The sequence below is a fragment of the Astyanax mexicanus genome, chromosome 1 (assembly GCF_023375975.1).
Source record: "Astyanax mexicanus isolate ESR-SI-001 chromosome 1, AstMex3_surface, whole genome shotgun sequence".
In the NCBI taxonomy this organism is placed as follows: Eukaryota; Metazoa; Chordata; class Actinopteri; order Characiformes; family Acestrorhamphidae; genus Astyanax; species Astyanax mexicanus.
This window is the reverse complement of record NC_064408.1, coordinates 115,939,594-115,965,000: the sequence shown is the minus strand read 5'-3', so window position 1 is coordinate 115,965,000 and position 25,407 is coordinate 115,939,594. Positions and strand designations below refer to the sequence as shown.

Sequence of the window (25,407 nt, the reverse complement as noted above, 5' to 3'; positions counted from 1 at the left end):
GTCACAATCTATTTGCATACTGAGTGTGTCCAACAGTTTCTGACTAACTCTCACCATCAGTGTGTACTGATTCCTCCCAGGCTAGGTTAGGTAAACTTGTAGATTATATATTATGATTAAATACTTGGCATCTGTGTTGTAGGCTGTAAGAACAAGCATCATTTACTGAGCTGCAGTAATTCTGTGTTCTTGCTGTGCTCTCAGTACTTTTAATTCTTTACTCTTTTCTTTCATCTACTTTTCTATGAGTATTTAAAAAAAATAGTTGAATGAAACCAGAAAGAAGACTAAATACAAGATCAGAGTTCAAAATATTAATTTTAAATATATATGTATATGTATTTGTTAGGTTCACTGTACTTAAAAAGTATATTACATGAACTTAAAATGTATTAGGTAATAAAAGAGACAATATGGGAGAGAGAAATATGTAAATGCTGGAAATACAGGGGCGCTAGGTGTGGCACTGTTGGCATATAAACACATTGACAAAAATACACACCCCTGATTGCTTTTAAACTTGACGTGTGTTTTCATCTGAGGCATATATTTAAATTATTACAGGTGTGGTCTGTGGTTTGGCCACTAGGGCTGTGCAATAATACAAAATTTGGTATCGCTCCAATACCAAGTAAATACAGGGCCAGTATTGCCAGTACCGATACCAATACCGATACTTTTTACTACTACCATCTACATTTGTGCAAGGAAGAGCCAAGTATCATAATATATTAAGTCAATGCATCATCAATATGTGAATTATTCAATTGATTATTTAGTTATTTATTTAGTTTTCCTTTAATTAATCATGTTTATAATAATAAAACACAGGACACAGTTTTCAGGCAAATAAAATACTTTTATTAAGTAACTCAGAAATGTTTATAGAAATGTTAATTGGGGTGGTAATCTGCATTAACTGAGCATGAGTGAAGTGAGGGAAGAGTACCGAAGATAAACTGAAACTTAAGAATCGATCTTATCACACAAGTATCGATAAATACCCAATACCAACGTTAGTATCAATACTATAAAAATTTTTAATCGATTCGTCCACCCCTTCTGGCCACAACAGGCTGTGAAAGTCCTTAAAAAACACCTCTCAGATGCTGCTTTTGGGTAGTGTACCTCCTGGTGAGAGATTGCTGACTGCTAGACATGCCTCTACAAACACACTCAAAGACAAAAACCCAGGTAACAGACAGAACTCAAAACCATCATATTACAGTAATGAGTACTGATTTATTAGTGAGTTATTATTACCTTTATTATTAAATTTATTACTATGTATTGTTATTATTATTAGACATATTTGGTGTAATTACATTACATTACATTACATTACATAATGTAGCAATAGAGGACATCAAGGACTAAATCAAGTATCCAAGGCAAAAAAAAAAGTAGGTGGAGGGGGAGCAGTGGAATGAGGTTAGAAATAGATTATTAGAAATAGTTCATAATTATTCTTTTATTGCCAAAAAAAAAATCATTTCATGATATTTATTATTTATAACTGTAATATATTTTTTAGTTTAGTTAGTTATTAATAATAATCAGTGGTGTTAATTATCTTAACTTTATTATTAAAACCTATTGGTTTTATTTTATGATATGTATTAGATATACTTACTATTATGTTTTAGTGTTATCAAATTAGTGTAGTTGTCATAGCATTTACAGTATTTATCTTTTTATTTAATTATTTATTTAATATTTGTTATTTTTCTTCTTTACTTTTATTTATGATATATTCTTTATATTCTATTTATTTTTAGTGTTATTATTAAATTATTATTATTGTTGTTATAGTATTTAATAGTATTTATTGTTGTTATTTTTATTATAATTATTGGGTATGTACTACTCATCTTTACTTTTTTTGTAATTTTTAAACCTATTATTTTTATTTTATGATATTTATTATGTATACTTTATATTATATGTTTAGTGCTATTATTAAATTATGTTTTTTTTTTCGTTATGGTACTTAATTGTATTGATTGTTATCATAAATATTTGGTAATATTCATGTTTACTTTTTGTTATTTTTAAATGTATTATTTTATGATATGTATTATACTTAGTGCTAAATCAGTGCATGGTGTAATATATGCTGTTATTTATTATTATTTTTCCTGATGATTAAAGCAGATGTATAATGAAGGTGTTTATTACTATACAGTGTTTATGATGAAGTGTCTCCTCTGGTCCAGGTGTGTGAGCGCGCGCGCTGTTGTCTGGACAGGAGTCGCTCCTCCTTTGTTCGCGCGCTGTTTTCTCTCCGCAGTCCGCCTCCCTCCCTCCCTCCCTCTCTCTCTCTCTCTCTGACCCACCGCAACCCCTCCGGAGGGCGGAGCCCCGCGCTGTTTATCAGCCTGTACGCCTGCGTGCGCGTGGAGGGGGGGAGGGGGTCGGTCTGAGAGAAAATGGCCGAGACAGAGTGGAGAAGCACGTGGGTCTCCATCCTGCTCATCCTCAGCGCTGCGTTCTAACAGCACTAACACAACAATGACCCAGCGATCACAGCGGCCGCGAGCTCCTCCTGAAGATGAGCTGCAGACAGATAAGAGCAGATAGATAACACAGCAGAAGAGCAGCAGGGAGAAGCAGCACTGAGGGAAGAGTCTGCTGAGGGATTCGAGACAGATCCAGACTGGAGCAGAAAGCGGGCGGCTCGCTAGACCTCAGCCAGACGGGGCGGGGCCACCGCGACACGCCCCGCCCATCTCCCGCCCAGTGGCGCAATCTGGCCCCGCCCCCAGTGCACTTCAGTTCAGTGTAATTCCTACAGCACAGATCTCATATCCACATATCCAGCTTATCAAAGAGCACACTGACAGCAGAAAACCCACATATATAATACTATAAAGAGATTTTACAGGTTTTATAAATAGTTACTGTCAGCAGTAATAAGAGCTTTTTACCATAAAACCCAGGATTTTTTATTTTTTCAATTGTCTGCATGACATTACACCACTAAATCTTGAAGATTTCTATTCAAGCATTACATAAAAAGCTTTCATGATTGATGAGAAACATTACTCTCATTACCCTCAGGCCGGAGGCTGCGGAGCATCAAGTGCAAAACAACCAGACTGAGAAAAAGCTTCATTCCAGAAGCTGTAAGACTCTTAAACTCCACCTAGACAACACACTGCACTGAAACTTTACAAGAACAATACACATTAAAAACAACACTGTCACTTTACCCGCACTGAGACACTTTATCACTTTTTACTTTTGTGTTACTGATATGCATTCAATCATCATGCTCCTATAGCAATTTGCATTTTGGACTTCATGTTGCTGCTACTTCCCTACTCCTTTATATCATTCTGTGTATTTATCTTATTTGTTTTATTTTATTATTGTTTTTATTCGATTTTACTTTGTATCTATTTTAGTTTAATATTTGGGTGTAAACTGGACCATGAGAATACAATTTCATTCCACCTCATGTACCACATGTGATGTGAATGACAATGAAGTCTCCTTGAATACTTGAATTCTTAAATCTGCTAATGTCAAAATATAATGAATAAAATCATAAAACTGGCTCTTTCCTGAACTTCATTTTAAAATCAATTTTTTCCTGAATACAAATCAAACAGTTAATTTCCTCCAAACCTTTAGTTTCATTATGTTTGTCTAGTTTTTTTTACATCTTTATTTTCAAACATGCAGAATTTGGGTTGATTCCTGTTACTGATCTGTAATTATTAAGTGAAGCAGAGAGTGAACAGCCCAAGTGTCCTGTAGGAGATTCTTTAAAGCCCTCAAATTTTCAGAATGTAAATAAATATGTAAATTCTTTTACTGCAGAGAAAAAGTGTTTTGTATCACCTACACCTGTATCCTGTATATGGGCAAGGCATGTTAAGGCATCCCATTAGAGCAGATGCTCTAAAGAACAATTATGACACCCCATGAAAACATTTGTCTTTTTCAGTATATTTAAAATGTGAGTTTCTTTTGAACATGGTGCTTCCATAACTAAACAAACACATCTGAAGAAAGAAACTATCTTCCAACATAACTTACAATATATCCAACATATTTTTAATTTCTCCAATTTTTCTCCCATTTTAGCAAGGCCGATTATCCCACCCATTCAGCAACTACTCAGCTGTATATCCCCTATCACTAGTGATGCCACCACACAAGGGGGGTGAAGACTAGCACATGCCTCCTCCGACACATGTGAAGTCAGACTTCACCTCTTTTCCAACTGCTGCTGATGCGGCATTACAGAGTAGCATCACAGGGCACTCGGAGGAAAGCATAGCAGCTCGGTTACAATACATCAGCTCACAGACGCAGCCTTGTGCTGATTGACATCACCCTAGTAGTAATGAGGGGAAAGAGCACCATCTACTCACCCAGAAAGAGCAAGACTAATTGTGCTCTCTCAGGGCTCTGGCAACTGATGGCAAGCTGCCTGATCGGGATTTTGAAAAAAAAAAACATTTATATACATTTCTTTAAGTTGTTTACTAATACTTAAATATGAGTGGTACATGAAAACGAGTATAAACTTGTTGAACAGCCCACCTCCATTCACCCACAGCATTACAAAACAATGCTTTTAGCTAATGCTTCCAAGAGGCTTATAATGCTGGAGACAAGAACCAAACCCTTGTATTTTAGACTAGGAACTGAGACTGCATTCCTCTCCCTTTCATTTAAATCTGCGTTTGCTGGCAACACAGAGAAGCTTTTTTGACTTATACTTAAAATAAACTTGTGTGATATCTAACTCTGAGTTTGTCTGTCTATCTATTTGGCTAAAAGTGTGTAATTAGTGTGTAACTACTGCTTTCAAATTAAGCCTCAGTTTTGCGTTCCCTGTTTCTGTCATGAGAATCATCCGCCAGTTCAGTCTACAGCAGTTTATCCCTTTCTTATTCACACTCAGATGAGTGGAGTGTTTCAGCCCAGGCTGCTTTTTGAATTAGGAAAGAACATGGGGTAACCAATCAACACAGATGTTATTTACACACAGTCTGTCAGTCTTAAAGACACAGCAACACAAACAGCACCCGTTCACTGATTAGGGATAAAGTGAGGTTGGGAAATGGTCTTGTTAATAAATTGACACATTTTACTACTCCATAAAATTGTTATAATTGTATATAATGGTATAATATGAGTATCAAGGGAATTGTAGAGTAATAAAAGTAATTTCTTATTTTGGGTAGGGTTAGTGTCCTTCATGTAGTGGCGATGGAAAAAAAAGTTGTTTTCTAAACCAATGGATAAAAGTAATAGAACAAGCTGTCTTTAATGGTTAGTTACTATACAGCTCTGGAAAAAAATAAGACACCATGTAAAAATGATGCTTTTCTTTGATTTTACCAAATTGAAAACCTCTGGAATATAAACAAGAGGAAGATGGATGATCACAGCATTTATTTGCAGAAAATGAGAAATGACTGAAATAACAAAAAAGATACAGAGCTTTCAGACCTCAAATAGTGCAAAGAAAACAACCAAACTGAACTGCTTGAATGTTTGCACCAGGAGTGGAGTAAAGTTACCCAAAAGCAGTGTGCAAGACTGGTGGAGGAGAAGATGTCAAATGCATGAGAATTGTAATTAAAAACCAGGGTTAGTTCAACAAATATTAATTTCTGAACTCCTAAAACTTTATGAATATGAACTTGTTTTCTTTGCATTATTTGAGGTCTGAAAGCTCTGTATCGTTTTTGTTATTTCAGTCATTTCTCATTTTCTGCAAATAAATGCTGTAAATGACAATATTTTTATTTGGAATTTGGGAGAAAGGTTGTCCAAAGTTTATAGAATAAAACAACAATGTTCATTTTACTCAGATATATACCTAAAAATAGCAAAATCAGAGAAACTGATTCAGAAACTGTATCAGAGAGCTGTATTTAATTAATCATAAACAGCTAAAACATTGCTGTCAGCCCTAAATAAGTGCTGTTACTTCCCAGAACTGTGCATAATACGGTTCAAGAGTGCAGCCATGCACAAGCATGTCACAAGTTATTTGAAAACACACCAATTGATTAAACAAGTGGAATTAGGTGTGCTGTTGGTTGTTTAGAATGAACACCTGCAGCCACACCAGCCACTGAGTTTTCCACCCCAGGAGTTTGCTAGTAACAAAAACTCTTATAGCTGAGATAAATTTGTTTAAAATAAGGTTCTTAGGTGCCTAAATCATACGCAATAAAACAATAATGTATATTATTAATTATATATAAAAAATACAGTAACTTAATAGTAAATAGTGGTGTAAGAAAATATTAAAGTACCATGATAAATAGGATATAGTAAGAGGTAATAGAAGTAAGATAAAGATCAAAGCTTTTTTTTCCGACACGGAGAGACAGATACATATCTACAGATGCTGTAGCTACACCAAAATACAGGTCACAAACGTGAAGGGTTTAAAAAACATGACGCTGAGCAGCAGCACAGCACGACCACAATTGGCCAACTTTGCCAAACAGAAAGAAATGCAGCATACTGCTGGGAACGTGAAAACACCTTTAGTGTTGTGTTTTAAACCCCACCCACTAGTTAGCAGTGCTGTACTCTGTCCTTACATGTCATTAGATCTTAATGTTCTTTTTTATTGCAAATAACAATTTATTTGGATTCACAATAATTACAACTAGTACACACTAACACACACATTCCCAACTCACACATTCATCACACATCAACAAAAGCACTGGATGTAATCAGTCTAATATCTAACAGTTCAGAAATAAGTTCAATTACAAGTCTGAAGTCCAAAACCTTACTGAATTCCCCCCCTAAAAAAGAAAATGTACCAATCAATGAAAGATCCCACTGTTCTAATTGGATGAAAAGTTTTTTTTTACTCAGAGTTTATAAATAAGGCTTGCTTGCAGCATCGCTATAAATTGTGTGATATATTGAATTGCAACCGCTGTATCCCTGTATCCTGTATCATGATAGCTATCGCACCATAGCATATTAAAATTATTGTCGATTGACAGCTTTCCTACTTACATAGTAGTTCATCAAAAAATATATATATATTTTTTTTATTTCAGTAATTCTGTGGAAATTGTGTATTACACACAGAGTGATCTATTTTAAACGTTTATTTATTTTATTGTTATTGATTATGGCTTACAGCCAATAAAAAAACAAAAAATCAGTGTCTCAGAAAATTTTTATATTACTTAAGAGCAATTGGTACTTTTGGCAGTGTGAGCAATGTGCCAAGTTCTGCTGGAAAATGAAATCCACATCTCCATAAAAGTGAAGTGCTGTAAGATTTTTATGAGATGCACTAGTACATAAGAACATAGAGGGTATGGAGTTCATCGCATTGCAACCGAGAATGAATGAGTGAGTGAGAGAGTGAGTGGAGGACCGGGGCTGGAAAGAGGGAGGGAGGGATGGATAGGATGGGCGGGGCGTGTGGGCGGGGCGAGCGCACGAGGGCGGAGGAGGAGGAGGGCGGCACGAGCTCTACAGTTCCCTCCAGTCTCGCTCGCGCGTCTTTTGTCTCCTCACTCGCTTTTGTTTAGCCATGCCTAGCCTGCTGCTCCTAGCAGGGATCATGGAGAAGAACGGGGGCTACGGCGGGGACCTAGCCGCCTCGGGCTTCGGCGCCGAGGGCCTCCTCGCCCCGCCGCCGGACGACGACGAGGACGAGTCACGGGCGCTCCGCGTGGCTCTGGGCCAGCTCTCCCTGCTCGGGCTCGGAGAAGCCGAGGAGGGCGGCGGGGTGGTGGTTCAGGAGCGCGGCGGCGTTGCTGGTGGGGGAAGCAGCGGCAGCAGCGGAGGCAGCAACAACAACAACAACGGTGGCAGCGTGCACCAGCCCGGGCACGGCGGCGGAGGCGCCGGGGGAGGCGGTGGAGGTGGAGGAGACGCGGGCGGCATCCTGCAGGGCAAGAGCAAGTTGTGCGCGCTGTACGACGGCTCGGCAGGCGAGACTAAGGCGCGGGGCTGCAACATCACTGAGTGCGTCCCTGTGCCAAGCTCCGAGCATGTGGCCGAGATAGTGGGGAGGCAAGGTAAGAAAGAAAGAGTGATAAATAGATAAAGAGTGCTTGCTTGTTTTAAACAACTAGAGTTAACTAGAGGCCTTCCTCTCCTCTCTCTGCACACACTTACACTCACACACAAAAAAACTGCAGCTTGATTTCTCTCCACTCACGCTGGAAAAAGGGAGAAAGGGAGTGGTGCTGCATGTTTTTGTTATTCAGACGAGACGCTGCTGCTGCTTCTGCCGCTGCTGCTGCCACGCTGCTGTGTGTAGAGGCATCCGAAACAAAGGACTGTTCAACGCGGCTATCTTGGCACGCACCGGCCAAAAAACACGTGCATATGATAGAGAGTGTGTGGTTTTAGGGAGAAGAGCAAAAGAAACGGGGTGAAAACTCGTTTCCTGCTCGGTTTTATCGCGAAAAAGCATCCCCGTGGCAGCGTGCACACTTTCAGGGGCTGGAAGCGCGCGCTTCCTTTGTCGTCTGAGCGCGAGGGAGTGTTTTTGAAAAAAAAAAAAAAAAAAACGTTAACCGTTAGCCTGAGAGACTTGAGGAGCTATGGCGGCTAAGTTTGCGGTTTCTCACCGATTTCTCAACGTTTTCCTCCACTTTTTCTACGCTTTTCTCGTCAAATTCGACATTTCAAGGAAGCCAAGACCGCTCCTGCTTGTTTTCCTCAAGTTGTCGCCGCAGTTTCTTTGTAAAAGCACACGGAACAACTGCTTGTAGTAGTGGCTGGCTTTCTCCTGACACGGTTGAACAACAATGGCGAGTGGTGTGGTGAAAGTGAAGTGGGCTTGAAGTTGAAGTTTTTCAAGGCCTTGTAGGTTTGTCTCTTGGTCAGGAAGGAGAGTTTTCTTGGTATTTTTAGGCTCTCGTGCTAGGTGTCAAACAAAGAAGTGTGGCAGGTGGACGTTGGTGGTGTTGCTGTGGGGGATTGTCTGAGGACTGGTCTTTACTGACATTAAGATGATCAAAACAAAACATGACTCAAAGCCATAAATAAACCAATACCATTTGTTTGAACTATGTACAAGAATAAAAAGATGATATGGCCGCACAGTATTGAATAAAAAAGTAGGATTGTGGAAGTGCTAAAGGCTTGTGTCTTGGGCAGCAAGGACACATTTAAAGCTAGTCTCCCAAAACTTTATAGTGGTTTTAGGTTAAGGTGTAAACAAAGGAGTGTGGTGGAAGTGTGGCAGGTGGACGTTGGTGGTGATGCTGTGAGCGATTGTCTGTCCCAAGGACTGGTCTTCACTGACAGATAATCACCACAACATGACTCAAAGTCATGTATTTAGAAGAATAGTAAGATGGTATGACTGCACAATATTGTATAAAAAGTGGGATTTTGGAAGTTCTGAATGCTTATGTCTTGAGCCAAGGACACATTTTGAGCTCGTCTCGCAAGACTTTGTTGTGGTTTTAGGTTGAGGTGTCAAACAAAGGAGTGAGGTGGAAGTGTGGCAGGTGGACGTTGGTGGTGTTGCTGTTGGGATTTGTCTGTATGAGAACTGGTCTTCACTGACATGAAGATGATCATCAAAACATGATCTAATAAACTATGGCTTTGGACTATTTCGAAGAATATTTGGACTGTTTAGAAGAATATTAAGATAAAAAAGTGGGATTGTGCAAGTTCTAAAATGTTGTGTCTTTGACAACAAGATCACGTTTTAAGCTTGTCTCTCAAGACTTTCTAGTGGTTAAGGTGTCAAACAAAGGAGTGAGGTGAAAGTGTGGCAGGTGGACATTGGTGGCGATGCTGTGGGGGATTGTCTGTCTGAGGACTGGTCTTCTCTGACATGAAGATGATCATCAAAACAAAACATGACTCAAAGCCATGGATGAAATAATACCCTACACACTTCACCCCAACCATAGGTGTTATAATGATTGGAGTAAATAAATGATGCTGGACAGTGTCTGAGCTTTGAGTTTTGTTGAATTTGGCATTTTAATGATACTAAGATTGCTTATGTTTGTTTTCTTCAAGTTGTCTTTAAAGTTTCTTTGTAAAAGCAAACAGACCAGTGCAAGTAGTTGTTGTTTTGCTGACACAGACAACAATGGCGAGTGGAGTTTAGAAGGCTTGTGTCTTGGCAAGCAAGAACACTTTTAAGCTTGTCTTGAAGACTTTGTCTTTGTGTGGTGGTTTCCTTTTCAGTTGAGGTGTTAAACAAAGGAATGGAAGTGTGTTTTGTTTACTTCAGGAACAGATCAGTCCTGGAAATAATTACCATCACCAATGATCTTGCCATTTAAAGATTATTTTGTGCCACAGATATAGTAATAATAGCGAAATAACCCAGTTATTGCATTATGCCTTCATAGGCTTCTTAAAATATTATAGCTCAAAATGTCTCAGAGAAGTGGAAAAGTATGATTAAATTTAAAATCCATTGGTTTACAGTATCCACATTTGTTTAAAACACCAACAAAATTAGATCAGCATGCAGTATATGTAAATAATAAATTTAGAAATGTGTAGTAAGTGAAGTAATATATGTTGGCTTATTATACACAAAATACAGTTTCACTTTTTGGAATGAAATTGTTCACAGCTTGTTATCTGCAATGTTTAATATATTAGTCAGTCATAAAAGAGACACAGATCTGGCTCACATGGCTTGTTTGTTGACACGATTGGATAACAATAGCGAATGGTGTCCAGAGAGTGGGCTTGTTGAAGTTTCGAGAGCATGAGTCTTGAACAGCAATGGCAAATTTAAGCTTGTCTCCAAGACTTTGTGGTGGTTTTAGATTAAGGTCAAACAAAGGGTGGGGAGGAAATGGCAGGTTGATGTTTGAGGGTGATGCTGTGGTGGATTGCCTGTATGAGACTGGTCCTCGCTCAAAACAAGATGATCAAAACATGACTCATCTGGATGAACTAATGGCTTTTGTTTGGACCAGTGTGAATAATAGATATGAGCTATAAGTATGACCCTGCTACCCAGTGACGTAATGGCCTATTGTTGGGCAACCCATTCAAGTTTAAGGTGAATCCCCTCTGCTGTTAGTTCAGTTAGGCTTCCTTCCATTGTCTTCTCTGTTGTCCCGTTTTGGGCGGCTTCCTATTAAACAGATGCTTTATTAATTCAATGTCTGCGCATCCCCTCAGTGCCAGGCTTTGTTCAGCCTTTGGAGATGATCGGATAAGAAAGAAGGGCTGCTGGAGCTCAGGGCTGTCATTGCTCACTCTAGCACTGTAGAGTCACACCCAGGCAACTAATACACTGTCCTCACAGCTCTCCTCCTTCATCCACATGCTCACCAGCGAGGGGTCAGGGGAGGATCCAAGGAAGAACAGCAAGAGCATGGAGCTTTTATCAAAGCGTACACCAACTGCATGCAAAACTCAACATGCCACACCCCCCTGAAAGGCAGAAGCGCAACCCATTCCTTGGCTGTCTCAATCCTGTACATGTGGGCTCATTACGTTTCACTAAAGTGCCTGCGTTTTCCTATGTGGCTCTGGATGGGTACTGTGAAGTGTGCCCTTGAATTTTAATGGCGGGGAACGAAGGAGGGTAGTACCGTGGGGGTAGGACCAGGCAGTCCAAGTGCAGCAGAGGGCTTTGCCTTGACTGAAAAGTGCTGATTAGGAGGATCTGGGAAGAGCTTCTTTTGATTTGGTGCTTTATTAGTCGGTTCGAGTGCACACTTTGCTTTGGGCAACTCAGAATTTATCGCTGCCGTTCCTTGTGCTCAGAAGAAAATGACACAAAAGTGTGTTGTGTTTTGTTGCATTTACAGATTTCTATTTGGAGGAATTGAATTAAGACCTTTCGTTGCAAGTGTTGGTGAATACTGCCCTTTATCATGGTCTTGTTTGCTTAGTTTGTAAAGGGCTAATTGTGTAAACAAGGCATGTCCGCATGCCTTGTTAATTGTTGGTATTAATTAGGACTCCTTTATTTCCTTTTCCACACTATTTGTCTAAACGCAGCTGGTTTTATCATTGACGTAAGGCACTTAGAGACGTGACTTGTTGACTACATCATAAAACACGCCACAAAAATAAGCATTATTAGCTATAATATCCAGAACCCAATCAATATGGGCCATCATTCAAGGCCACATGGTCCTCCTCCAGTCATTAGACAGCAGTGTCTGCTTGGATGCTCGTAGGAAACGCGCTCAGTCTGAATGGTCGTAGTAAGCATGCTTCATTCACCTGCAGTGGCTGCCAAGCCTGTTAGGGGGGCTGTAGTCCTGCAGCGTGCAGAGCTATTCAACAGTGGGAGAGGAGCCTGCACTGCTGGTTGTCACTGCTAGATGTTCCATCTAGTGTTTCTTTTGTTGTTTTTTTTTATCTGCTGCTGCCATGATCTGGCTGTGAAACGTGCCCCTCGGCCACGGCCTTCACCAAATCCCACTCAGCAGTCAGGCGTTTAAGAAGCATCACAGCGGCGGCAGACATCGCTATGCTGCATGTGAACCACCCAAACAGATTCTACGACACAATACTGCGGCTTTCTGGTTTAGATTTCTGTACGCCAAACAAATGTAATAATTCCATGCGGATTTGCTAATCAGTTTGTGCATGAATTCGCCTATTTGAATACTAATCTGATTTTAAATGCATCTCACATATTCCTTTCTTTGTCCTCAGGTGACCTTTTTCTCCATTAGCATAATCAATAGCATGTAGAGTGCTTCTCCAACATACAGTGCTGCATAACAAAACTGGATAATATTTCTGTGTGATAATAAATATTTCTAGTGTGTATATATGTTTATTCTAGTTCTGTACAATATCACTGATGTAATTGTCTTAAAAGGCTTTTTATTAATAGTGAATTAATCGATTGCAATTAGTAATTGTTTGCGACTTATTAGTTAAGCACCGTTTTATTACTTCAGACTGAATTTAATTTAGACAGCATGCAAGAAATTCAAGGGCCTGTTATTTGTTTACCAGAATGGGGGCAAAACAATTATGAATGATTTATTAGTTCTTTGAAACAAAGGCCATTTAATTTTTCCATTGAGGATTTCACAAATAACATTGCTTGAGTTTGGTAAAAACAGCAGACAAAGCAATAAAAGCCTTGTTTTAGAGATGCCCAATTTTGCTGGTTTGCGATAAATGTGTTAAATTTGACATGACGCATACTTTCCTATTACATCAGAAGGCCTGCTCACAGATCTGCTGCTTCCAAATGACCTTTAAAGCCCCCAGAGTTATATGGTTTTGTCCAGTAATTAAATCATACACTATTTATCTTAAAAATATTATCCTAATACTTTTTGGAACTTGCTTTTAAAATAAGCGTGTAGCGTTTTTTCCAGAAATCTTTGTGATATTGTGGTCATTTACACAATTTTTTGCCACAGTGATGATATAATTTAATGGCATTCAAAAATATTAAGAATTATTTTAATGATATTCAGACATTGTGATTAGAATACAAAAATATGTAAATATCCTAAATAAAAAAATAAATAATAAGCCACTGTTAATCACATTGTGGCCCAAACATATATAAGGAATTTCCTTAGCTAGTAAGTAAACACAATGGGCAATTTTAAGGTCAGTAAAAATTAAGTGCATGTCATTTATTGTAAGATACATTGATACTGTAATTATTTTTTACAGGCCTAGCGATTCATCATATTATTGTGATACAGGGTTCATATTGCACTGCCATGTCATGTATTGTGTGCTGTGAAATAAGAAGATAAAAAATCTCTTTTAGGTGATATTTGGAACATTTCATTTTTAAGACATTTGTATTTGAAGTAAGACTATTTTTTTAGCTTCACATCAAGAATATATGATGCAATTAAAAAAGGAATAAGTACACGTCACTACATTCTGAGAGCAAATGGTTACTGGATTAATTTACACTAATTCAAAGGTGCAGAAAAAATGTCTTGCAACAGTCCTGTCACAGACAGTTTTATTCTAAAGTGCACCTTATTAATAGTATCTCATTAATTACACCAGACCATAAAAGCATAACCAGAGGTTGGGGGAAAATTACATTTCTGATTTGTGGGAATTAATATTAATATCTCAGCCAGTGTGTTCTGCATGTAACAATGCACTGGGGTTTTAATACAGACTTTATGGAGAAAAGTACTGGGACACATCTCTTAATAACTTTATTTAGGCTAGGGCTGCACAATATATCATTTTAGCATCGTCACTGCAGTGTTAACACGTCAGGTAAGGAAAATGACATCATACTAATCATGCTACAGCGTTTTCAGTACAAAAGAGAAAGCTTAAATGTTTTGACCAGTATATTTATTTTACTAAATTTTCATACATAGAGGAAATTATTAATATTATGACATGTTGAATCGTTGCTTTTTTAGGGAAATTTCTGTATTTTTTAATATCAAAGCTAAAATATTGTGCATCCTTAATTTAGTTTTTTTTTTTTTTTATCAAGCCCCATTGCCACAGGTGTAATAAAAGTCAGCACCTACGAGCTCATTCATGAATTCACGTATGGCACTGTAATTGGATATAATTACTTTCCTGCAGAGTTTTAAACCTCTGGCATTAACATCAGCACAAAAGCAGTTGCACAGCACAAGGAGATTCATGACATAGAAAGCTCAAAGCCAAGCATCCAATGGAGTGATGTAAAGCACACCCCGCCACTGCACTCTGCAGCAGTGGTAACATGTTCTGTGGAATTACAAATCTTATTTCTTAGAATTGAGCTGTTATAGCTGGAAGGGGGGGGGGGGGGGGGGTGTAACTTAATATTGAATGAAATGAAAGCATCTGTAGATGTACTGTCTCTCAATAGTTTTGTCCAATAAATGTAATTAAAACTAAAGGCAAAAGGTTTTAATTCTTAGACTTAATGTTCGCTAATATGACACGTTTTTTTCAAGCAGTTTTGGAACATATCTGTTTCACACAATGTACAAAGTACAAAGAAGTTTGTGTTTTCTAATAATTTGTTCACCAAAAATATACCAAAAATGGACATTAAAAATAATTTACAATCAATTAAAGCCTGTTGAGGTGTAAACTTGGGTATGATCAATTGGTAATTTTTTACCACAGGTAACTGATGCAAACTTTTAAAAACAAAAACAAATGTTTATTCAGGAAGAAGCAAAAGTGTACTGTGAGTTTTGGTCATATCATCATTACTTATACTGCCCCTCTCCACTTTACAGGTTGCAAAATCAAAGCCTTGAGGGCCAAGACCAACACCTATATCAAGACCCCAGTCCGGGGCGAAGAGCCAGTCTTTCTCATCACCGGGCGAAAGGAAGACGTGGCGTTGGCTAGGCGTGAGATCATCTCTGCAGCAGAGCACTTCTCCATGCTGAGGGCATCCAGGAACAAGCTGGGCGTCTCCTTCAACGGCTCCCCTCCAACTCCGCTGCCTGGCCAGACCACCATCCAGGTGCGGGTGCCCTACCGAGTGGTGGGTCTGGTGGTGGGACCCAAAGGCTCCACCATCAAGCGCATCCAGCAGCAGACGTGCACCTACATCGTCACGCCCAGCAGGGACCGCGACCCCGTCTTCGAGATCACCGGTTCTCCAGGGAACGCAGAGCGGGCGCGCGAGGAGATCGAGGCGCACATCGCCTTCCGCACAGGCGGCCTTCACGACCACAACAACGAGAACGACTGCCTGGGCCCCGAGAGCAGCAACGGGGGTCTGGAGAGCCGCCTGCAGCAGGTGTGGGGGCTGCAGGGGGGCCAGCGCAAGCCGCTCACCAGCAGCTACCGCCAGAATTTCTCAGACGCCATGGTTGGAAGTAGTGGGGGCGGAGGAGGAGGGGGCGGAGGGATTTACAGTAAGGGTGATTTCCCCAATCCCAGTAACGGGGACAAGCCGTGCTCTTATTTCGGTTCGGAGGGCTCCCAGAGCTGGGGTGACCCCGACTATCCCAAACAGGTGGCCTACTACGTCCAGCAGCGCTCCAAAAGCTTCGGAGGCCTGCCCCTCCCTCTGACCAGACTGTCACCCAGCCTTCCGGAGCCCTGCGGAACCGGCGGCGGCTCTACCAGCGTCGGGTCTCCCCACGCCCAGGCGCGCCGCGCCCACAGCGAGCCCACTTCCGCCTCCACGCCGTTCGCTGGCCGCCTCCCAGTGCCGGACTCGCCACCTGCCGTGGCCCGGGACTGCATGACCTGCTTTGAGAGCAAGGTGACAGCCGCTCTGGTCCCCTGTGGCCACAACCTCTTCTGCATGGAGTGCGCCATTCGAATCTGTGAGCTAAACCATCCTGAATGCCCTGTTTGCCACACCCTCGTCACACAGGCCATCCGAATCTTCTCCTAAAAGCTCTTTTTTTTCTCCTTTTTCTTTTTTCTGGTGCATTCATTTGACTATCTTATTTTTATTTTCCTTTACCTCTATTGTTTTAGTGTTCGTTTGTCAGTATTTGCCCCTTGTACACCTTGCTTTTTTTTCAGAAAACGAGAAAAAAAAATCAAAACAAGCAGATATTTTAGAAGACACTGCTTGCTTTACTAAAAAGAGTAAGAAGTATTTTCAGATTTTTCTTTTATATGTACACATATATACATATATATATTTTATAAAGGTTTTGTTAAAATGGGGGAAAAGTTAGCGCTTAGTGTTTTTTTTGTTTTTGTTAATTTAATTTTAATTTTATACTGCTGCTGTTTTTCCACACGGATTGCAGTGTGGACGGAAACAGAGGAAATAATGTGAACATTTTACACTTTTGCTTTACTTTGTAAGTTTATTACCATTATTATTATTATATAAATTATTATTAATTTGTAAGATTGGAAAGAATATAGTTTTACATCCCAGCATTTTCTGCAAAGGGGCAAATATGCTTTTTAAAGGAAGATATTGACTGAATCTTACGTCTATTGTTGCACCTTAAAATTGATAGCTTGATTGTCAACAACTGCAGACGGCACTGAAAAAGACGACTTGTTTTTTTTTTGTATCTCTGCCTCTGTGAAGATGTGAACTTAAAAAAAAAATGGGAAGAAATTGTAAATGCACACTATCCTGAATCAAGACACAGGACACTGTGCACTCGAAACTTAAAAAAAAAAAAATCACACATGGACAGCGAACTAATGTGTAATCTATTCGTATACCAATTGTCAATCAATAACTGATACTAAAATGGATTTGTTTTGTTCGTTTTTAATTTTGTATTTTTTTTTTTCCGTTTACACTACACAACTACAAAACTTTAATAGGAGAAAGAGGAAAAGGTCAGATGTTTACACCCTTATGAACAGCACGGTCTGCTTTTAGTACTGGGTAGTAAACTGATTTGTCAGCTCAACGTTTTGGAACTCGTCCACTGGGATGACCCGAGTTAGGTTCATTCACATTTTTCTCTTCAGCTTGGACACTGGTGAGCAGTTTTCTAGCGTGGACACACGAATTGTAGATCACAAATGGCTCTGGGTTACACAAAAAGGAGAAAGAAAAAGATTAGAAGAGAAACGAAGGGAGGGGTGGTCAGTCGGTAATCTGAGCTTGAATAGATTGTGCACAAAAGAAAGAGAGCGAGAGAGGGAGAGAAAGACTGGGAGCTATAGTACAATATGCAGCAGCTCCCCTGGTCCCCACGGCTCTGCATTTGAGTTGCAAAGTGCCCGCTGCCTGTCCGTCTTTATTGGAGCTGTTCAGGAGCAGGTGTTTCATATTGTGCTCCAAATCTGACCCAAGTTCTTTTCTTTGGGAGTGCCCTTATCGCACTCGCCGCTCAACCGTCCTCCTGCCTGGGCTCTAATGACTACAACTGCTCGACTACACAGGCCCTTCCCAGAGCGCGCATTGTTTTGTCGCAGTGGTGGGACGGTCCCTGGAGCGCTCAGACGTTGGCCTTTCCCAATGAGGAGCTGATAATTAGTCATGTGACATGGACCAGGTGCAAGCTAGTGGCTAGTGGGCAGTTGAGATAGAAGAGTGTGTGTGGGGAGGGGGGGGGGGAGGGGGGTGTTTGTAGTAAATGTGGTCAATGTGGAAGGTCTGGGCTGCAGTGGACACTGTGCATGCAGCTGAATGGTGCTCTAAACACCCACACAAATATACACACACCCCTCCGCCCCAACACCACTTCCTCACAGAAGAAGGGCTCGAATAGGTACAGCTGGGGCCCCTCCCTTCATCCTTCTCTTGCTCTGCTCTGCCTTTCCTTCTATCTTGCTCTCTCTCTTTCTGTCTGTCGCTCACTCTCTCCCTCTCTCCCCTCCTTCTTCCTCCTCCCTCCTCTCTTTGCTCTCCTGCTCCTGTGAGCTTTAGTATTCCCATTGGAGAAAGGGGCCTCCTTTGTCCTGACAAAGAAAAAAAAAATCCAAGAGCAGATTTTATTTCAAAGAGAGAGAGAGAGAGAGCCTAAATCGAGGCTGGCCAACAGTTAGTCCACTTATGTTGTTGTGTTAAATTAAATGTTTAAATGTTCGCAGTTTCGTCCAAACTTAACGTGAGAACTAAAAATTGTGTGGAAAGTTGGGATTTATTAGCATTTATTAGTTTTATAAAACAGGGGAAGGAGAAGTAAGGTCAAATGGGACAGTTAAGCTATACAATATTTAATAAAAAAATTTATTGCGTGATGGAAAAATAATATTTTGATGTAGCTTCTCAGCTGTAAAACCACAAAATAAAAATGAACATATTTAATATTTTGATCAAACAAATTGATAAATTATTTGATCTGCCACAATCTTCCCTTAAATCACACTACTTTAAAAAACTAGACATTCTAAGACATTATAGAGCTGAACAATGTGATATTTATTCACATTGTGATGAATCCATTATTGTGATAACACACTAAAAATGGATTACAGCATGTTTTATTTGATGCAGTTCTAAATTAAAAGTTTCAGTTTTATACAAATACATTTGTTTAGATTTTTTTAACCTGTTCCTTAATTCACCCTTGATTCACACTACTTCCAAACTAGACATGTTAGGCATTATATGGCGGGACAATATTATGATATTTTATCACATTGTGATAAATTCATTATTGTGATTTAATAATATGCATCTCTTCAGAATATTGGATTGGATGAATTTCATCAGCTGCAACTTGTAAATTAATCCTGTTTAATTAATTTAAAAAAAAATTGCTGTATTTTTTTTTTTTCAGAATCAAAAATTCACTACTAATATGGTCTTAAGTGAAACTTTATTTAAATATCGTTACACACTTTTTTTTTACCACATCGCTAATCCCTTATCTATTATCTATTGTTTTTGTTTATGTGTGTAAATTAATACCAACTTTAACTTTGCGTTTTTAGTTTGAGCAAAGTTTTCATTACCCCAACGTTGTAATTGGTAACAAATGAACCAATTTTTTAAACCTTTCATTAAACACTAGTGTTCGGTTTAGTCTCTCTTTGAAATAAAACCTGCTGTTGGATTTTTTTTTCTTATTAATTCTCTTTTTGTCTCTTTTTCGAGTCCCTAATGTGCGTGAGAGGGACTGCAAGTCGGTCAAAGTTTCCATGGAGTTCCTAACATATGCGGGACATCCTGCTGCTCCCCCCACCCCAGCCCCCCGAGACAGCCCCGCCAGCCAGAGGCCTCGGGCAGCCAATAGGAGAGCGATCCTGAACTCCGAAATGAAATCAGACAATTGTAATTGACACGAGAGCGAGGGGGGGAAACGCCCCATTTAGCTGCTGCTCAGGCTGAATCAAATTACACACCCACCGCCTACCACATATCAGGCAAGGGGATTTTGGCAGAGGAGATTAGAGTGTTTGGGAGATAGGGAAAGAGTCTCTCTTTTTCGCTCTTTTTTTCCTCCTCGAGAGGGCTGCTGCGAGCAAACGAAAGAAAGAAAGAAAGCAAGAGAGAAAGGAGCCACTGAAAAATGTAGTCCATCTGAAATGGGTCAGTTTTGTCCCTTTGGAGACTCCATGCGCCACCGCCACATGTGTGGGACTGGTCGAATGTTAGGGTAAGCTCACGATTGTACCACCAAACAATAGAGCAGATGGTACGTTTTTTATATATATATCCCTCACTGATGATACTCTCTCTGTTTATATTCAGTGAGGGGTTTGATTATTATTATTATTTTTTTTGGGTAGATAAGGAATTTAATATTTGTGTAGTTCACAACTACGTACAAATGTCCTTGATTTTTGTTCCTGAAAGAAAAAAAAAAATACTACAAAATCGTCAAACTACAGATTTGAACCTGTGCTTACAGTGCTACACTTGGGCTTGGACATTTGAACTAAAACAAAAATGAAATTGAGATTTTAGTGCACAAAGAGATCCATATAAAGCTATTAAAAGCACTTACGCTCCAACTACCCTTGTTTAACGTTTGGATAAAGAGTGAAGCACCTTATGTCGAGGCAAATAGCATGTCTGAAACCAAACATATTACTCATAGTAGTTGAAGAACCATCCTTTCTCAGCTTGATTGATTAATGTATATTAATGTTATTGCTATTATCATTATTATTATTACTGTTATAAGTATTGATGTTTACACTGTTACTTTTTTCATTTTATTTTTTATAACTTTTGCACTGGTACAAACGAAAAATGAATGAAGAGTCTTTCAACAGATCTCTCGTCTTTGAACGTAGAATTTGGGTGACGCCGGCTCTCGTGTGCCGAGGTTTTTGTGTGCTTCATTTGCAAACAGTGGCTTATACTTTAATTTATTTGATTTTTCTCGAACATAATACAACAAAGCAGCGCATGCTTCACATGTGTTCCATTGTAACGATTTCATTATTAAATCAATCCCATTCTCTGATCAAGAAAAAAAAAAAGAAACACAAATGGAATATTTGGAGGAATGTATGTATGCACATCTGTATGTGTATTCTTTGAAGCCAAACACCTAAAAACGATTATGCAAATCACATTCGCTGGCTTGGACTTTTAGAAAACTGTGCCCATGTAGATAAAAAAAAAAGAAGAAGAAGAAAAAACAAGGTGTCACAAGCGTATTCCTGGATCTGTACATTCATCGAGTCAGGGAATACACAAAGCAATAACAAAGTATATATTTGTTATTTGTAACGTTACTAGAACAGCCTAGAACAACCTAATGGGTAGCTCTTAAAAGCTGGAAATGACGTCAGCGTTTTCAGCTTTTAGTTTTTTAAAGTGTCTCATTCAGGCTTTCTTATTTTGGTCAGGTTTTTTATTTTTATTTTTAATTATTAATTTTTTTTTTAGCACAGAAAGGTCTGTGCATTGTGACGGTTTATTATAATCCCTGCATTGTTACTGATCTTGACATACAGAACAATGACGCAAATGTTGATGATGAGATGGAGCCCCCTTAAAGTGCATAATCTCTAAAGTAACGTTTCCTGTTTGACGAATTAGAAATGCATAATTCCAGGCAGCAGAACCTACCAGCATTTTCAAGTTAGCACTACTTTCAGTATGGTTTTATTAGTACTCAGACTGAATTAATTCAGTAGAATGTTTGTGGCAAGACATGAACTCTGAATTCACACTTCAACACAGATAGTCAGTGCATTTTTGTGTGGGATGGATTACAGCTATAATATGAAATATATAAAATACAATATAAACTTTTTTTCCCAGCAAACATGAACGTATAACAACCGAGCCCATCATAGCAAGGTACAGGAGTCAGGTACACTTTTTTTTAACAGAGTAGCATTTATTTGCTATTAAATTTAAAAGAATTGTATTTACTCACATATACGAAGATAATAAGATATTAAATGTGACTACCATAGGCATATCTCGAGAATATATTTCAGTATTATGAAAATATTTTAAAAGTTACTAATGCTTCTGTTCGACAGTTTGTTTATATTATTATTATCATAGTATAACTAGTTGTTAACCCAATAGAAAGTTTTAAGTTAAAGTGTTTATGGTAGCCAAAGAATTGAGAAGAGATTCAAAAGATTTGTTTTAAGAAACGTACAGTTTAGATATTGCTATATAGCATTAACGAGGCTGAAAGCCTTCTAAATTAACAGAGAGAAAAGGTACTACTCAGAAAGTCCACTTAAAACAAGCCCAAGTTATTCATTTATGTATATGTAAACCATACCGATCACAAAATCGCAATAATGGTACACTATTGTACACTAATCACACTTCCGTCTTTCAACATCAGTTTATGTGGATAGAAAACACACCTTATTATACTTAATTATCTACATAATTAGTTGTTTGTCTTAAAACTATATCTAGTACGACCGACAGTGTTGTAAATGCATAGCGGGCGCAGGTGTAAAATGCTTAAAATGAGAGTACAGAGCTGGAAAAGTGGTCCAATTCATAATTTAAGGATTTAAGAGGAAAGATTTTAGTTTTAAATGACAATGTGTTTGTATTTGTGAAGGTAAATATTAAGAAACACTGTGGTTTATAGTAAGTACATAGTGTTTTATGGTTTGATAATTAATCCCTTAGATACATATTGGTTATGCATGCTGATTAATTAAAACAGAGCATTTACCTATTATCCGTTAAAAATGTGGATATAAAAAGAGCTACATGTAATACAGAGAGCTTTAGTAATTACGTCATCTAGTGTTTGAAATGATAATAATAATAATGTATTAATTTATTTTGTTTCCCCAAAACCTTTTTTTTTTTAGTTTCTTCGCCAACTTATAGTATATAATGCACAATTACCTAAAATGAAACTTTAAATGACTGTCACAATGATGTTTTTTTATAAGGGTACAATCTAACTTTTTGTATAGTGTTATAGTGTTAATATTTACAATTTATTTATTGATTGATTGATTGATTGATTGATTTAGTAGCTCAAGAAACCCCTACTTTTACATAATCCAGTTAGCAGGGCTCGAGGCATTTATCTATTATCTATATACACACACACACACACATCAGCATTCGTATTGTCAAGTGAAAAGATGAGACGAGATGTACATAATGCACTAAATAAAGCAATTCTAATGCCTTTTCTTCAATATAGATGGCCAATGCATTTTGAATGTAAAAAAAAAAAAAATAATAAGAAAGACCACCCAATCAGTGTATAATTTTTTGCCTTTTTGACCATCAGTCAAAGACTAAAGCTTTATGTTTTTGATGCCATGGTTTAGAGAAACTAGTTGCTCCACCCACCTCTGTTTAGATTCTCACTGTAGAAAGCAACTAAAGAAGAAAATAGAAAAGAAGTCTTATAGCATTTTCGTAAGATTCTATTTTGCTAACACGGGTTATTATTTCATAGAGAGAGGGAGAGGTCAGTATCTGGATGTTATTTATGAATATCTTAAATGAAGCAAACCTATTTATAAGTAACTTCAAGACATTTTGTTTTTTTTTATTACAAAGTAAAATTTAATATATTTCTAAAAAAAAAACACATGAAGTTGATTTCTACTAAAATGATTAAAACTATAGAATTTTTATTTATAAAAGTTAGATAAGTCCTTCATACTTCTAACAGTGTAAAATGAGGTGGTCGGTGTGGGCTTTCAAAGGCTTATATTTTAACTTCAGAGGTGCACGGTTTTAGAGAAAGACGTGCATTAACAGTGGAATAATTTCTTCAGGAAAAAAAAAATAATTAAATATTTTTTAGGATTAGGAGGTATTTTAGTCACTTCGAGTTTGTGCCTCAAAAAAATCACATTTTTGCATTGTACCGACACTTGGCAAAAGTGTTGCTGCTTGCATGTCCTTTAACTAACCCCATACACACTGCTGACTGAATACAGAACCCTTTTCTCCCTAATTTTTTGCTTTTTATATTTATAAATATATATATATTACAAAAGAGTACATTTTCATTTGATTTAATAATTTCTTTTTTTTTTTTTTAATGCTTCATCTGTGTTTTGACTGCAGTGAAGTGAAGTTAAGTTAAATCAAGTGAAGTGAACGGGCATCCCAGAGGTGCCTAGAATGGAGAAGCAGGCGTATAATTGTGCATATACACATTTTCTTTTTTCTGGTTTTGTTTTTCGTTCGAGCCTAAATCTACTACATAAAGAGCCGGAGAAGTGTACACAGGAGGTGTACGAACAATCCGATCCAGTGTCACAGAAGTGAACCGAAGTTAATAGAAGTGAATAGTCTTTTTCTATTAAGTAAGATTTGTAAATTGAATGTAGTAGATCTATGCTGGGGCAGCACACACAGAACACAAAACAAGACACTCTCAACACTCAAACCATCATAGTTCATAATACTTCATAATACAGTAGTACAGTAAATACAGTACAATACAATGCATGTATCTTATATCATCATCATCATCAATATCACCAGGCCTGGTGGGACGCAGTACTGAAGATGTTAAGTTGCGTACAAGTGGGAGGGGGGGGCTTTTGTGTACACTACACACACTGAAGGGCTGAAGCTTATTTCTTCTTTTTTCCGCTTGTAGATTTTCGTACCATCACTTGGAATTCTAGCGTAACGTTTAACACGTAAACGGTGGCTTGTCGATTTCAAGCTCGTGCCGAACAGGACGGTCCTCAGCTCTTAACAGCTCTATCTATGGTGAAAGTGTATCTCAACTGTTTTGACTTCGTAATGGCAAAGGTAACTGTGTAGCGTGGTATGTTTTTCAGTATGATAGGGACACAAAAAGGGGGCTCTAGGGGTGATCATTTTCTTGGTCTTGCTTTTGATGGGTAACTCCGGTCCAACGGTCTGTCTTTGGTAGCTTTCAGAATCTTCCAACACAGTAGAAGTGTTTCATATAATAAAAAACTCATGTAGTGGTCTTAGTGCATTAGTTTGGACCAGCATCTCCTGCTGTTAGTGTTTGGTTTCTCGATTGTGAGTGAGAAGGGTTTGCCATACCATAGTCTTTGGCTAGCCGATACTTTCAGAAGTCTTCTTTTTTAAATACTTTTGTCATTCAGTGTCGTGCCCACACGAGGCATTACGGAAAAATTGCAGGTTGATTTCTTAGCACATGTTCTTTGTGAGTTTCCATTTTTTGATATTTGATCAATGTATCTATGCCATACTAGTTTTGATTTCGGGTTATTTTCAAATTTCAAATGTATTGTAAATGTTTCTAATAAAACAAATTTAATAATCTCCAAATTGTTCCAGATCTGTTGGCTTGTTTTTACATTTGTTCACATTTTTAACTCTTTTGGGCCCTGCATCTTTTACAATGGACATCACGTGTTTTCCTATAGATAGATAGATAGATAGATAGATAGATAGAAGGTTTCTTTTTTTTTTTTTTTTTTAAAGCACAAACCGTAACTACATCTCTGGGCATGTCTAGTTGTACAGGAGCACGAAGCAATAGTGAAACCCATTTTGTGACTTATTCTTGATTATACTAGTACTGGTGCAAACAAGGGCTGGTTCACTAAAAAGCACTACATTTCTTATAATCCTGAACAAAACTAAAAACACCTAGAAATAAAACAAGCAGAACTTGAGCCAACATGAGAAAGTAAGTTTATGTGATGTAGATCACTTCTATCAGGTTTATT

General features: G+C 38.4%; 1 protein-coding gene across 1 annotated transcript; it reads left to right on the top strand.

Moving 5' to 3' along the window:
- Window positions 1–7,473: 7,473 nt before the first annotated feature.
- Window positions 7,474–24,997, top strand: mex3a (mex-3 RNA binding family member A). The gene is made up of 2 exons (XM_015604023.3): window positions 7,474–8,030; window positions 15,159–24,997. Exons 1-2 carry the CDS (start codon window positions 7,541–7,543, stop codon window positions 16,274–16,276), a joined length of 1,608 nt encoding a protein of 535 aa, XP_015459509.3. The 5' UTR covers window positions 7,474–7,540; the 3' UTR covers window positions 16,277–24,997.
- Window positions 24,998–25,407: the final 410 nt, after the last annotated feature.